Source organism: Epinephelus lanceolatus, chromosome 22, assembly GCF_041903045.1.
Source record: "Epinephelus lanceolatus isolate andai-2023 chromosome 22, ASM4190304v1, whole genome shotgun sequence".
In the NCBI taxonomy this organism is placed as follows: Eukaryota; Metazoa; Chordata; class Actinopteri; order Perciformes; family Serranidae; genus Epinephelus; species Epinephelus lanceolatus.
Genome location: NC_135755.1, coordinates 19952238 through 19966499, shown reverse-complemented (window position 1 = coordinate 19966499; position 14262 = coordinate 19952238). Strand labels below are relative to the sequence as shown.

At 38.6% G+C, this 14262-nt stretch overlaps 2 protein-coding genes across 10 annotated transcripts in view; one reads left to right on the top strand and one right to left on the bottom strand.

Annotated features, from left to right (window-relative positions):
* The window catches only part of hdac8 (histone deacetylase 8), a 46187-nt gene extending 40940 nt beyond the window's left edge, over positions 1-5247 (bottom strand). Inside the window, exons 1-7 of the mRNA XM_033610419.2 lie at positions 4862-5247; positions 4686-4738; positions 3623-3753; positions 2345-2486; positions 1874-1986; positions 1652-1729; positions 1463-1571 (exon numbers count right to left, since the gene is read on the bottom strand). Coding sequence (XP_033466310.1) covers positions 1463-1571; positions 1652-1729; positions 1874-1986; positions 2345-2486; positions 3623-3753; positions 4686-4738; positions 4862-4975 — 740 coding nt within the window. The 5' untranslated portion in view covers positions 4976-5247. The remainder of the gene's footprint in view (positions 1-1462; positions 1572-1651; positions 1730-1873; positions 1987-2344; positions 2487-3622; positions 3754-4685; positions 4739-4861) is intronic.
* Positions 5248-8454: 3207 nt separating this feature from the next.
* phka1a (phosphorylase kinase, alpha 1a (muscle)) overlaps positions 8455-14262 on the top strand; it is a 30116-nt gene continuing 24308 nt past the window's right edge. For 6 of the 9 annotated variants that reach the window (XM_033609267.2, XM_033609268.2, XM_033609266.2 and 3 more), the window contains exons 1-2: positions 8456-8781; positions 13992-14150. In XM_033609267.2, coding sequence (XP_033465158.2) covers positions 8704-8781; positions 13992-14150 — 237 coding nt within the window. In that variant the 5' untranslated portion in view covers positions 8456-8703. Of the gene's footprint in view, positions 8782-13991; positions 14151-14262 lie in introns of all 9 variants that reach the window. The other 3 variants (XM_033609271.2, XM_033609272.2, XM_033609269.2) reach the window with 2 other exon arrangements.

Here is a 14262-nt window from a genome sequence, read left to right as displayed (position 1 = left end):
AGTGAGTTCCACCAATCAGGAGTGACGGAACACCAGTCTATAGTCACTTCCACCAATGACAGAACACTCTTCTATAGTCAGTTCCACCAATCAGAAGTGATGGAGCACCTGCCAATAGTCAGTTCCACCAATGACAGCACACTCTTCTATAGTCAGATCCACCAATCAGAAGTGATGGAACACCGGTCTATAGTCAGTTCCACCAATCAGAAGTGATGGAACACCAGTCTATAGTCAGTTCCACCAATCAGAAGTGATGGAACACTCATCTATCATCAGTTCCACCAATCAGAAGTGATGGAACACTCATCTATAGTCAGTTCCACCAATCAGAAGTGATGGAACACCAGTGTATTTTCAGTTCCACCAATCAGAAGTGATGGAACACTGGTCTATAGTCAGTTCCACCAATCAGAACTGATGGAACACTGTCCAAAGTCAGTTCCACCAATCAGAACTGATGGAGCACCAGTGTATTTTCAGTTCCACCAATCAGAAGTGATGGAACACTGTCCAAAGTCAGTTCCACCAATGACAGAACACTCATCTATAGTCAGTCAGAAATGGTGGAACACCCGTCTAGTCAGTTTCATCATTTACATGTGATAGAATTACTCAGCTAAACAACTCAGAAGTGACAGAGGGCTAGTCTGTAGTGAGTTCCAGTAATCAGAAGTCACCACGCAAAAATATTTCTTAACTGCAGAGTCATTCTTATCTCAGCTAGCAGTAAATTACTGGAGCTGCTTGATTTTGAGTCATTACATTCTTTAATTGCAGTAAAAATAAAACCTAAAGATAAGGGTTAAATCTAGGGTTAAATCTGTTATGAGCAACAGCCACCATGACAAATGTTGAAGCCAATGCATAAATGAGGTCATAAGCTGTACTTGTGGTAATACCCACTAGCCGGAGGCTCCAAAGAAATCCTTTAGTCTGGGAAAAACCATGACTTCCCTTTTACACATATATAAATAAGAATTTGTTTGTCAGAGATGACCAAGATAACAGCGAAACAAACAAATCTTCCATGATGTCACAGATCGCCCTTACTGTCATTGATTATAATTTAATTCCAGAAAGCCTGGTGAAACTGCAGTTTATATTTTGGGGTTTCCTAAGTAGCACTACACAGACGCTGATGTTGAAATTTAACACAAAAGTGTCTTAACACTGATTTTCAGGTTTGGATTTTTGAGTGTTCAGAATAATCCCAGGTTGACGCCCTCATGTTGGAAAGAATCCCCTGCTGAAATATCCCTGATGATACGCTGAAGCTGCATTAGCTCCATGGCACTGCTCTATATATATGACCCTGACCTTTGGTGTCTGGGTGGGATGCGGTCAAGAGAGGGAAGGGAAAACAGAATTTCTCCTCAGGGATCCTTGAGAAAAACGTGCCTTGTGAATAGCCTCTTAGCTGCACAGGAAATTCCATATGTGTGTGTGTTTGTGTGTGTACCTGGTAAAAATCTGGTAGTATCTGTCATCCTTGATGCCGTCCTCCAGTGGGACGTTCACGGCGTACCAACGGCCTTTACCCAGCCCCGTGTCACACAGGTCACCCGTACCTAAATATACACACGCTTATCTTACACTTTCTCACACTATATCATATTTAATTATATTATAAGCATCTGCAGTGGTCGACCTGGGAAGAATCCAGGGGAGAACTTGTGCAGAGAGACGGTCATGACTTTGGATGTGAAGCTGAAGGCGTCCTCAACACCTGCCATGACAGGAGGAGAAAAATATGAGATACCTCTGAGGGATCTGAGGGTTTTCAGGAGCCTGGATTTCAGCCTGATAAATAAACAGAACAAACAAAGGAATTCAAGTCCTGCTTGTTTGATTCTATTGTTTGTGTGCGTACCGTCTCCGTGATGCAGGTCAACGTCCACATAGAGGACTCTCTCGTACTTCTCCCTCAGTTTGAGGATTCCCAACACAGCGTCGTTCACATAGCAGAAACCTGATGCCTCATCCCTGGAAGACGGAGAGAGAGGAAAATAAAACTGTGAGGTTGGGGTCTGACCTTTACCTAGAGCGCCCCCATCAGGCCTATCTGTGGAACTGATAAGAACATTGAAGAAGTGATTGAAATGAATGGTATATAATACTGGGGGAATGTAGGATTTCATGTTTGATGGCTCAACAGAACCACTCAAAAAGAATAAATCTTCATATATAACGACAAAAATTTGTATTTCAAATTGTATTTCAGGCATTATTAAAGAATAAAATGACCTCATTGTTTGAGAGGAAGTGTCACAAATCCCTGTATTTTCGTAGCAATGCATAGAAAATACGTACAGTTTACTTTCGTCCGAACAGGTTGACTTACTTCTTGGCATGGTGCCACCCTCCTGCCCAGTTGATGGCCACCTCACACTTCTGATCCAGTAGACACTGGGCTGCCGTCAGTGTAGCGCCCCCTACTGCTGCCGCATAGTCATATATCCCCTCCACCACTGGACAGTCATAACCTGGACGGACAAGAGAAACATGTAGGAGAGGGATGATCTTTTAAAATAAAATAATATTTATTCCTTCTTCATTTTCTATGAAACATTTTCCCTGAGATTTCTTTTATGCAGAGGAGGTTAAAGATGATGGGCTGTCAACAAAAAATGATCAACAAAAGAAGAGGAAGAAAGAGAAGAAAAAGGGAAGGGTGCGAGAGAAATGAGGGAGGTGAATAGACAGAATCGATGATGACAGCGTGATGTAAAATAAATTAAAGAGCCAAAGGAGAGTGATGACAGACAGAGAAATCTCTCAGCCCCAGGAAAAGGTGAACCAGTCTGCTTTCATAACAAGCTGGAAGGATGAACCCGAGGGAGGTGTGCAGAACACAAAAGGAGGAAGTGACGGGGGATGAGACTGGGACACAAAGAGGTGCGATGATGGATGAGGGTGAATAAAAGAAGGGAGGGAGACAGATGAGTCAAGGAAATGAAAACAAGGAGGGTGAACTTGAGGGTTGGTCTAAAGTTAGAAATGTAAACCTCGGAGAAAGGATGGACTCATCCAAGAGCAACAAACCATGGTGGGATCTTTCTGACAGCGTCCCACCCAGTGAGAGAACAGCTGAGATGAGGTGGGGGTTTATGTGTATTCCTACCTCAACCAAAGTACAAACAATGTGAAAAGAACAGCAAGAATAGCAATATTCTAATGTAAGGCACTGACAAATAAGGTAAGCCCTTCAAAACCTTGGATGTGTACTGTTGTCTGTGGTAGACACGTGTTATAGTGCCCCCTGCTGCCAATAAACTAGCACTGCAAGTAGACTTCTCATAAAGTCATGTACAGGGCTTGTTTCCACTTTATACCCTCCCAACCCCCCAAAAAAGGTAGTAAAATTTACCTGTAGTGGATAATACAGATTGTTTCCCACTATTTTGAAACAATAAATGTGTCCATGAACGTTGTCTTGCAACCAAAATTCTGCTGCAGCTCTCGAAAATTAAAAGAATTGTCCAAATATATACTATGAGACATAAACGTACATACTTAGGACGGTAGGTTTTCAACTGATTCTCCACTGGATTCTTACATTAAACAGCACTGAAGATGAGTAAAATAACAAATGTGTATACACTATTTCAGCTCCACTCACCCAAGCCGTAGTCGGCCGACTGGGGGTCATCGTTGTCTCCGTCCTGGCTGATCTTGTGGAGATGCTCCAGGTAAGAGTCTGTGTGGAACTTGGCCATGTCCTCTATGGTGGCCACTTGAGGTTTAACGGTGCTGCAGAGAAAGACAAAAAGATGATAATATTAATGGTCCATGTAGCTTGCATAATAATTTGTTGTATACGCAGTGTCAGATAAAACACTGTATATGAATAAAACCACAGAAGCCTGCAGATGACAAAGTGAGTCGCTTTCAGATGAGAGAGTGTGCAGCCTAAAGCTACAGAGAATATTGGCACCACACAGCCAGCAGTAAAATAAAATGCCAACTGTGCAAAAAACGCTGAGTTGATGGAAAAACAATTTCCCCCCGGGGATTAATAAAGTATTCTGAATCTGAATCTGAATCTGAATAAATGCTGCACTGATATAGTCAGAGTGGAGATTGATGGTACTGGGATATGCATAAAAAACACCACCATCACCCTTTGTTTCCTTGAATTAAAAGAAAGGCAGTACAAGCCACAAGCAGAGTGTCTATCACCAATGTGCAAAGCAAAATCTTCATGTAATGTCATAAAATGATATTAAAAATGGCTGAAATCATCAAATCTGTCCTTAAGTTGAGACGCGTAGTTTTTTCTCTCTCTATAAAAGTAATAAAATATACAATATAATCACCCACACAATACAATCTTGATCACATTTGACAAAAACATACAGTTCATTATGCAAAACACTGTCTCTGTGAGTGAGTCTGGGGATCAACAGTCAATGAATCTCTTATAGTTTGGCATAAAGCCCTGTGTCCTTCATAACAGTCTGAAAACATACAGTAAAGTGACTCTAAATGACTAAAATGTCAAAGTAGTTTATCAGCATGCAGTCTGTTTTGAGAAAGTAGAAATTCAGTTAACACTGTAGTTAGCAGCTAGCTAACCAGGCTGCCTCTACACAGTATATGAAGCTAATTATGTCTGAAAAACATGCTTTAATCTCCTTGTTATCTCTGTTTAAGTTAGAAAACTGACCTTATCTGCCACTCACCTCATGTGTTTAAGGAGTCCATATGCTTCTATCAGTGAGTGGACCATACTCGCCTGGAAAGGGACATGAAATATTAAATAAAAGCCTGGACAATGCTAACAACACAGCAGAGCTAGTGAGTAAAAAGCCGGGTAGTTAACTAACGTTAGCCCCAACGGTCATTCAATCCAACTCACCCGGTTTGGCACTTTGGATAAACTGTCGCAAGTCTCGATGTACTCCGGGCTGTAAACATACGCGACCCTCCGCTTCCCGCTGCTGTCATCGTCACTGTCTCCTCTGCGACTCATTTACGGTGGATAAAATAAAAGTAATGTGACAGAAAATGCAGCTAAAACAAATTAACAGTGAAGAGATGCGAGCAGCTTCTTCTCCTCAAGTCTGGTGTAACACTATCAACATTCCCCCCGGTACAGTCGGTCCACCGTGAGACTTCACTAATTAGACGTCGTGGATAAAATATAAAATAAATATATAAAAATATAAATATATTGTAGGATAATTATCTCGTCTGACAGAAGGACATTTCGAGTTTTTTTGTAACGGTCACAAACACTGGACCCAATGTTCCGCGCGTGAACGTTTTTTAAAGGGAACGTACGCGGAGAGAGAAGCATTCTGGGATTTCATGTAGTCTTTTCCCTGTTCTCTAAAACATAACGTTTTTACAAGAGTTGGCCTCAACGTTTTAGATTAATTAAAACACGACTGTAGAAACGGATACATTTCAAGTTAGCTTTGGGATAATGTAGTTTTAATACAGTAAAAAGAATGTTTAATTATTATTTTTTATTTATTTATTTATTTAACAGGGAACGTGTATGCTACTTAGCTGCTCCAGATTTAGCTATAAGCTAATTTTCATCTGTAGTCCCTGGGCAGAAAACAAAGCATAATTTCTCTGCTAGAAGACAGTACTATATAAAAAACACAATTAAAAAATAGAACATATTCATTACAGAACGGCTTCAGCAATAACAATAGCAAGACAACACAACATCAAGTCATCATAACAATAACGACAGCAACAACAATTCATTTATACAATGTAAAATGCCATAGGCTTGTGCTAATAATGTTAGCATGTTGTATTTGATTGGAAAACGTGTTTAGTATAAGACAGTTGTTTTGTCGGTGAACTTTGTGAGCTGTAATGGAGCTGAATTTTACAAAGTTACCTTTATTAAATGTTGCTGTTGTCTCTGGCTACATATGAGAAGAAGAAAAGTTTGCTAGCCGCTAAGCTAATTTATTCAATATAAAATGCCATAGACTTGTGCTAAAAACATTAGCATGTTGTATTTTTGGGAAAGATACACCACAAAAACTACAACATTAAGATTTAACAAGATTTCATAATGTCAGATCAAGTGTTCGAGTTCATGTGTGATGGGTACATGAGTAGGTTGCCATGATTTCATCTTAAATTTGTAAACCAACAAAGGTGTTGTACTGTCTTATCTCACTTGTACTGAGTTCCAATAGTTTGTAGCTTGAACAGAGATGGCTGATATACCAAACTCAGTAGATCTGTGCTGTACTGCATAGTTGCCTCTGTTGGTTGTCCCAGACATCCTGCCATTGTTTGAGCGCAGTTGTATGAACTCTTATGAAATATAGGGATAATAATAGATTTAAAACACACTTTTAATAAAATTAACAATTCAAGCTTGTTGATGAAATAAGACACTACTGTCATTATTGTGATATAACAGTAAGTTCATGTAAATTACTGAATTTAACTGTAACTTCACAGTTTATGTACATTTGATTATTGTAATTTAGCAGTATGTTCCTGGAGAATTACTGTATTTTACTGTAACCCCACAGTTAAAGCCCATTATATTACTGTGATATAACAATATAGTGCTGTAAATTACTAAATTTAACTGTTCCTTCAGTCTATGTACATTTGATTACTGTGATTTAGCAGTATGCTCATGTAGAATTACTGTATTTCATTGTAATCTCACAGTTAAACTCCATATATTATTGTCATTTAGCAGTAAGCTCATGTAAAATTATTGTATTTACCTGCATGAATTTCACAATAAAATTCTGAATTTGGTAAAATATCACAGTAAAAGCCTGTGAGGTGACAATAAAATAAAGTATAAAGTTAAAAAAAGTATATTCACAATAATTAGGAATTATAATATAAGATTATGCTTTCGATGCAATTACATAAATAGACACACAATATAATACTATAACTAGCTCTGAACATTCAAAAACTGATACATTTCCAGTCAACAGATTTTGGTCAATATACTTGTAATACACTTATAAAGGATATTTATAAAATAAGGGGATACAAATATATAACATTTACGTTTGATAATATTAAATAATTGTACATGCAATAACATATAATTGAAAGTGTGTGTACAGGGCATGGGATCTTCAGGGAGTGTTCGTGCTTTTCGCTGGAGGGCGACAAAAGCAGCTGACTTGTACCAACTACAATTCATTCACTGAGACTCAGTTACAAAAATAGTATGACTTTATTTTATTTATCACTGACCACATGTAGTGATAACCCTTTAATAATTGTAATGCATTGATAAAACGTGATAATATGCATCACGTATTGGCGCACCAGTGTTTACTACAGTTTTTGCCCCACTTTGCTTCCTGGTTGAACCTGATACCATCTGCCTCCGAGGCACAAGTGTTTCTGCAAAGCATGGAAAACAATTTAATGTAAATATGATATTTTTTACTAAATATCTCTTAAGTCTGTTAAATGTAAATTGACCGTGTCCCCTGTGTGTGTGTGTGTGTGTGTGTGTGTGTGCAAACTCTACAACACTAATGTCAAGTTATTTACAATGAAGAAAAGCATTTCCGGTTAAAAATTAACAAAGTAAAATATTTAACACTGAACCACGGGTGCCAAATACGACAGTAAAAATGTAGTAAAAATATAAATATTCATATCAATGACCACGAAGCATAAGTATTAGCCTTTTCTTGATTTTTGCAGTCATGTGGCTGTCTGTTAAAACCTTGTAACCCCAGTTATAGTCTATAGTCGATTTAACTAAAAGTAGTTTGATTGAAAACATAATTTGAAGAAGCACGGATGGCATGTTTTTTTTTAAATCATTATTATTATTTTAAATTGATCATTTAGAGAACATACAAAAGTATAAACATACAACATGTGGTGGAGGATGTACAAAAATAGATTAATATACAAAATAAAATAGACTGTAATAGACTTCTGTATTATTTTTCTATTAATCTGTATGTTTTATTTGTTTTATTATTATTAATATTATTATATTGTATTATATAACTTTATTATTTATTTTATGTGCAATAATTTTAACTTATTTTATGTTCACAGCCTATGTTGGCATTGCTTGTGTGTGTATGATATCTTATGCCCTCCTTTATTATTCGTTTATTACTTTTATAATAAGATCCGTTTTTTCTGTGCATTGAATTTCGTTGTATTTATTTACAGTGACAATAAAAACAAATTGAATTACATTAATAATAATAATTATTATTACTACTATTATTATTCATTTATTTTCTATCTATTTTTATAATTTTATTTCTATGAATTTTCTATACCCTGTGGCCTATAACTTGAATTTTAGGGCACCGTGTTTGAAAATAATGATGGCATGACTGCCAGAAAAACAGCAAGGGAATTCTGTTGAGAGTTAACGTGGAGCTGTCTGTTTTTGACACGCTTTTACTTTGAAGGCGCATCTCTTGACATCCGGTATCATTCCTGCTTCCTGTCACCAGCTTACCTACCGCAGCTTCAGGTTACAGCACTCGCTTGATTTTCGTCGCTGCCCCAGCTGAGCTGTTTTTATGACACCCCGCCGGTCCGCAGTTCTTTCTGCTCCCCTCGAAAGCTGTCCTCCTGCTCGGCTTCGTGGACTTCCGAGGAGCACCGTGGAAATGACTCTCCTGTCGAGGAATTAGCGAGTTTTTTGGTGTTGTTGCATACTTGAAGCCACCTGAAAGTGAAGCCGTGAACCGTTGACTTGTCACCATGAGAAGCCGGAGCAACTCGGGCGTCAAACTGGACAACTATGCCCGAATTGTGCAGCAAACTATCCTCAGACACCAAGTGAGTGTTTCATTGTGTTGTTAGGAAGTTATAAAAGTGGTCTGGCAGGTAAAACAGTAGCTGCAGTGCTTCGTACCTGTGGGCAGGATGTGTTAGCTTGTCCGGTGACAGCACAGACTCATGTTCATGCATGCAGTAGGTAGAGTGACATTTCGCAAGGCAGCACCCTGTCAAACACACACACACACACACACACACACACACACACACACCATACTTTCATTACTTGTGTAAGTGTGTGTGTTCATGAAATATATGTTAATGGCGCTTTAGAGTCATGTTTCAAGCACTTGTACACCCCAATTAACATACCCCATATAGTCTTAAGTATATTGACACTTAAACCCATATGCAGTGATGAAATGTAACTAAGTACATTTACTCAAGTACTGTTCTTCAGGACGCTTTCAACATACTTTTACTGTACTTGAGTGTGTCCATTTTACACTTGAACTCTAAATTTCACAGGAAAATATTGTACTACATTTATATGACAGTTATAGTTACCAGATACTTTTTATATTTACAAAATACCTGATATGATGCAGTATTATATTACTTATTTAAGTTGTAGTAATGCCCTTACATGTATTTAGTGATAAACAGAATAATGTAATGTTCTGTAATGTAATAACGCTATGAAAGGAGGCGTTCTGTGTAATCTTACCTTTGATACTGATAATAATTCTTTGAATTCAGGACTTGTACTTGTAAAGCTGTATTTTTAGATGATGATATTTTAACTCTTTCACCACTGCACATATGTTATTGTTGGAACAACCCATGCCCGCATTCATCCACAGCTATAACGGCTTCCACTCCTGTTGGAAGACTTGCCACAAGATTTAGGAACCTGTCTGCGGGGATTTGCTCCCATTCAGTCACGAGAGCACTAGTGAGGTCCTGCTTTGATGTTTGTCATGTGGCTGTAAGTGTTCCAGGTCATCCCAGGGATGCTGGATTAGTTCGAGTTATTGGCTCGGCGCAGGCCAGTCAAGTTCCTCCACATCAAACTGGAACAAAATCTTTATACTGTACATCTGGCTTTGTGCTTGGGGGCATTGTCATGTTAAAACAGGAACGGGTTTTCCCCAAGCTGTTGGCAAAAGTTGGAAGCATCTAAAGTATTATTGGATGTTGTGACATTAGCCTTACCTCCCTACATTTGATGCTTTAGGGGTTGAGTTGTGCTTTGGTTATGGTGCTCTGTTGTGTGCGGGTGTTATGTGCAGTATATGAATGGCTGATGTGCGATAATGTTATGTGTAGTATGTGTTTTTATGTTTGGACTATTATTGTGAAGCTCCAGAGTCCAAGACAATTTTCCCTACAAGGACAATATAGTGTATCGTATCGTATCGTATCGTACCGTATTGCACTGTCATCTGAACTAAGAAACCTACCCCAAACCATGAAAAACTTAAACAGACAGTCCCTCTAAAGTCAAGTCTATTTTAATTAAATACCCCAATATCACAGATTACTCATTTTCATTAAGAAGTTTTACAGTCTGTACTAGGGATGTCCCTCAGATCGGGTATCGGCACGATCACGTTATTTTTACAAAATTGGAATCGGTAATAAAAAATCGGAGGAATCAAAAGAACAAAAATGGCCAGGTTTTTCATCTGTGTTGTTCATTGTTGCCTCTGCTTTCCAGTGTATTGTAACTGAGCGTCTTGGGTTCGCCTAACTGAGAGCAGCTAATGAGCAATAAATGGACAGGAGTCAAGACAACAGGTTCAGCGGCCACCGCTTCTCTCTTTATTCTGAGCAACACAGCCACACCTAACGGCGGAACCTCGCCTACCACGGCAACTCTGGAGGGACAATTTGTTCACAATTCAGAATTTGTTGGTGCTGAACCACCGATAAGCTTTTTGGATACTATTTAAATAAAAAAACAAACCTTATGGGACAACGTGGATGCATTCTTTTTTTTTTCTTTCTTAATGCTTTGCAAAGTATCAGATCGGACTTGGTATCGGACTCGGTTTCAAAATGAAAGACTCGGTATCGGATCGGACGCAAAAAAATATATGATCGGGACATCCCTAATCTGTACAGCATAAAGCAACCTTTGCCCTTAGATCTTTGATTCAGATGAGGACGAACTCCCCCCAAGAGCCCCTTTAACAGAGACAAAATGGAAGAAACCTCACAAATAGCACCTGTGGAGGGAGCCCTCTTCCTGTTCAGGCAGACGTACAATACTCTAGATATGGTGTGTACAGAATAGACCAAGATGAAAAAAGAATCAGTCAGGAGGACAGAATTATAGACTGCGAATGTAGAAAGTGGATGTGGAAGGATGTCAAATAGCTTCAAAAGCCCACATACTTTAGCCATATAGTATGCACACATTAAGTGCATGAACTGGAACAGCTGCATTCCTGGCTCCAAACCTTATCCTAAACCTAATCTGAACATAACTCCATAAATCAAGCATAAGTACAAAAAACACACCCTCTACATATCCCCCATTTACTCCTCTTCTCTGCTCAGTGTTTGCCAAAAACACATTTGGGTGGGACAGTAGTTTGCAAAGACCACAGACCAGCCAGAAACTGAAGATACAACTGGAGAAAACTCGATTAATGACCTAGATGCTAGGGAAACAGAGGCTAGGTAAGGCGGTAGGACTCGGACTCTTTGTAAAGCTTGTTTTATACCTGATTTGTGTGGTTTGGGACTGTGGAAGGAAGCCAAAACAAAAACCAGAGTTCACCCAGAAAGAAGTGAGAACAGAAGTCAAACCCTTGTTCTTCTTGTATTGGTTGTGTTTTGGGTTTTCAATTGTTGATAAGTTGATAAAGACACCAAGGAGGAAAGGAAGAACTAGGAAAGTTCTGATCCTGGCTCATAAACACTGCTCCAGATTTTTCAATTATCCAGCCTCTACTGTACATATGTAGCTCTTCGGAAACCAGAAGACTGGTGTCTTCAAGTGGAATATGCACAAACTCTGAGTGAAGTCACCTTTTGAATCCGTCCCAAATGGCCTCCAGCCAGTATCCAGCTCACTGCTCAGATGGATCATTGCACTAATGACTGAATGCGCCCACAGACAGCAGAGGCTCTCTGCCTGCAGCAGTTGGTAAAGCGTCATAAATACATTGACAGTAAATCTATTTGTCTGGTCTTCTGGGAGTATTAAATGTCTTATTCAGAGATCTGCATTGTGCAGCCTTTTAACAGCCTATTACATTAGTAGAATAACTCAACACGTGCTATTTTAAACATTTAACCACAGTAGTTACACTCACTCCTCCAACAAGAAGAAGGTCCAACATGTCGATGTCATCGCTGATGTATTTGTGCAACTCACCAAGAAGCCACATTTCTCTCTGTTAGTGATGAAACCTGACTGGATGTTGAAAGACTGCCGTGGTGTCTCAGTTAGCTGTGATGAAAATGACAATTTATATCTTAAAACATTAGGAAAAATTATTATTTAGTGGCGCATCAGGCCCAACAGTAATGACAAAGAGGAAGAAGCTTTGTTTATGTGGTTTACAAAACTTTAATTGTGTTCCACTTCCTTAACAAACTGCAGAAATTCACCTCACACATTTCCTCATCTACATGTCTCCTTTGCTTTTATCCGGTGTTGTTGTGTCTCTTTAAAACAGGAAACAACAGGGCTTATGGGTAATGTAGTTATGGGTATGTTGCTTTTACATATGGTCCAGCTGCTCAGATAATGTAGATTTTCTGACCTGAATTAAAATGAGAAGAAACTATGTTTAAAGCTTATCATTTTTATTTTAACCAATAAAATAACTTTTTATTTTTATTTTTAAAGGAGCAAATGTATCTGATTAAATTTTCTTTTTTACACGTTATGTTCCCACACAGCCAAAAGTTGTGTTTTCTGCTCCAAGAGCTCAGTTGAATTATGATTCTTGTAAGAAGTGAAATGATTAGTTGATGTACAGAAGTTCAGTCAGCAGCAGTTTTATTATTGTGTTGTTTCATTCAAGGAATTTTTTTATTTATATAGCCCAACAACCTCCAGTGGCTTTACAGTCTCTACAGTCAGTTTGGTTTGTTTTAGCTTAGCTTAGCATGGCTTTGTTTATTTTGGTTTGGTTTATCTGATCTTATCTTATCTTATCTTAATTTAGTATAGTATAGTATAGTTTGGTTTAGTGTAGCTTAGCTTGGCTTTGTTTATTTTGGTTTAGCTTATCTTAGCTTACCTTAACTTAACTTAGCTTAGCTTAGCTTAGCTTAGCTTAGCGTAGCTTAGCTTGGCTTAGTTTAGTTAGGTTATGTTAGACCTGGTTTTGTTTGGTTTGATCTGGCTTGGTTTGGCTTTACGTGGCTTAGTTTAGTTTATTTTGGTTTGGTTTGGTTTGGTTTAGCTAAGATTATCTTAGATTAGATTATCTTAGTTTAGTATAGTTTAGTTAAGTTGGGTTTGGTTTGGTTCAGTCTGGTCTGGTTTCGTTTGGTTTATCTTACCTTAATTTAGTTTAGCTTAGCTTAGCTTAGCTTAGGTTATCTTAACATAGCTTATCTTAGTTCAGTTTAGTTCGGTCATTTTTCAACTTATAAAACTTAAACACGCTGGTAGACAGACAATAAATAAACATTAAGTTAATGCTTTATTTTAGCATTCATATACAAAAGAGAAACAAAAAACAAAACAGAACTGAAGAGGTGCAGGTTGAAGCCTTTGCTTATCACACCTACCCTACCCACAACATACAACACTCTTTATCCCTAGAACCTCAATTCACATAAGTCACTTTTTTTTCTTTTTTTCTGACAAAAAAGACAACAAATTACAGAAACCACCTTGTCGAGTGTGAATATTTGCTGGTTTCCTCAGTCTTTTCAAGAGCATTTTCTCTGTTATCTCACATTTCATAGACTTAACAATCAATTGAGAAAATAATCGTCAGATTAAGCAGTAATAACGCGTAGTTCATGGAATGCTAAATGAAAACAAGAAGTGCAAACATGCACCAGAGCCCCTCAAAGTATTATTAAAACAAACAGTTACACTAAATAGTTTGCGAGCCAAATGGCTTTCTTATAATCCAATTTCAAAATAAACCCAGGCTGTGTTGTTAAAAAAATATTATTGAGCTACAGAAGTTAACATGCACCCGCTGAAGCAGTCCACCTCTACATCACACTGTCCAGCTTGCTCGTTAGCTTGTGTTAACAGTTGACCTTTGACCCCTCTCTGTGTCCGACAGGATCCAGTAACGGGTCTTCTGCCGGGCAGCCCAGATCAGCCTCACGCCTGGGTCAGAGACAATGTTTACTGCGTCATATCTGTGTGGGCTCTCAGTCTGGCCTACAGGAAGAACGCTGACAGGGATGAGGACAAGGCCAAGGCCTATGAACTGGAGCAGGTGGGTGTCTGTCTGGCATTGGGTTGTGGGAGGAGATTTTTGTTCTTACTGCCTGAAATGTGTCCCAGTGTGGGGTGTTTCTCTCTGCTGATGAAGGGCAGAAATTGGTTGT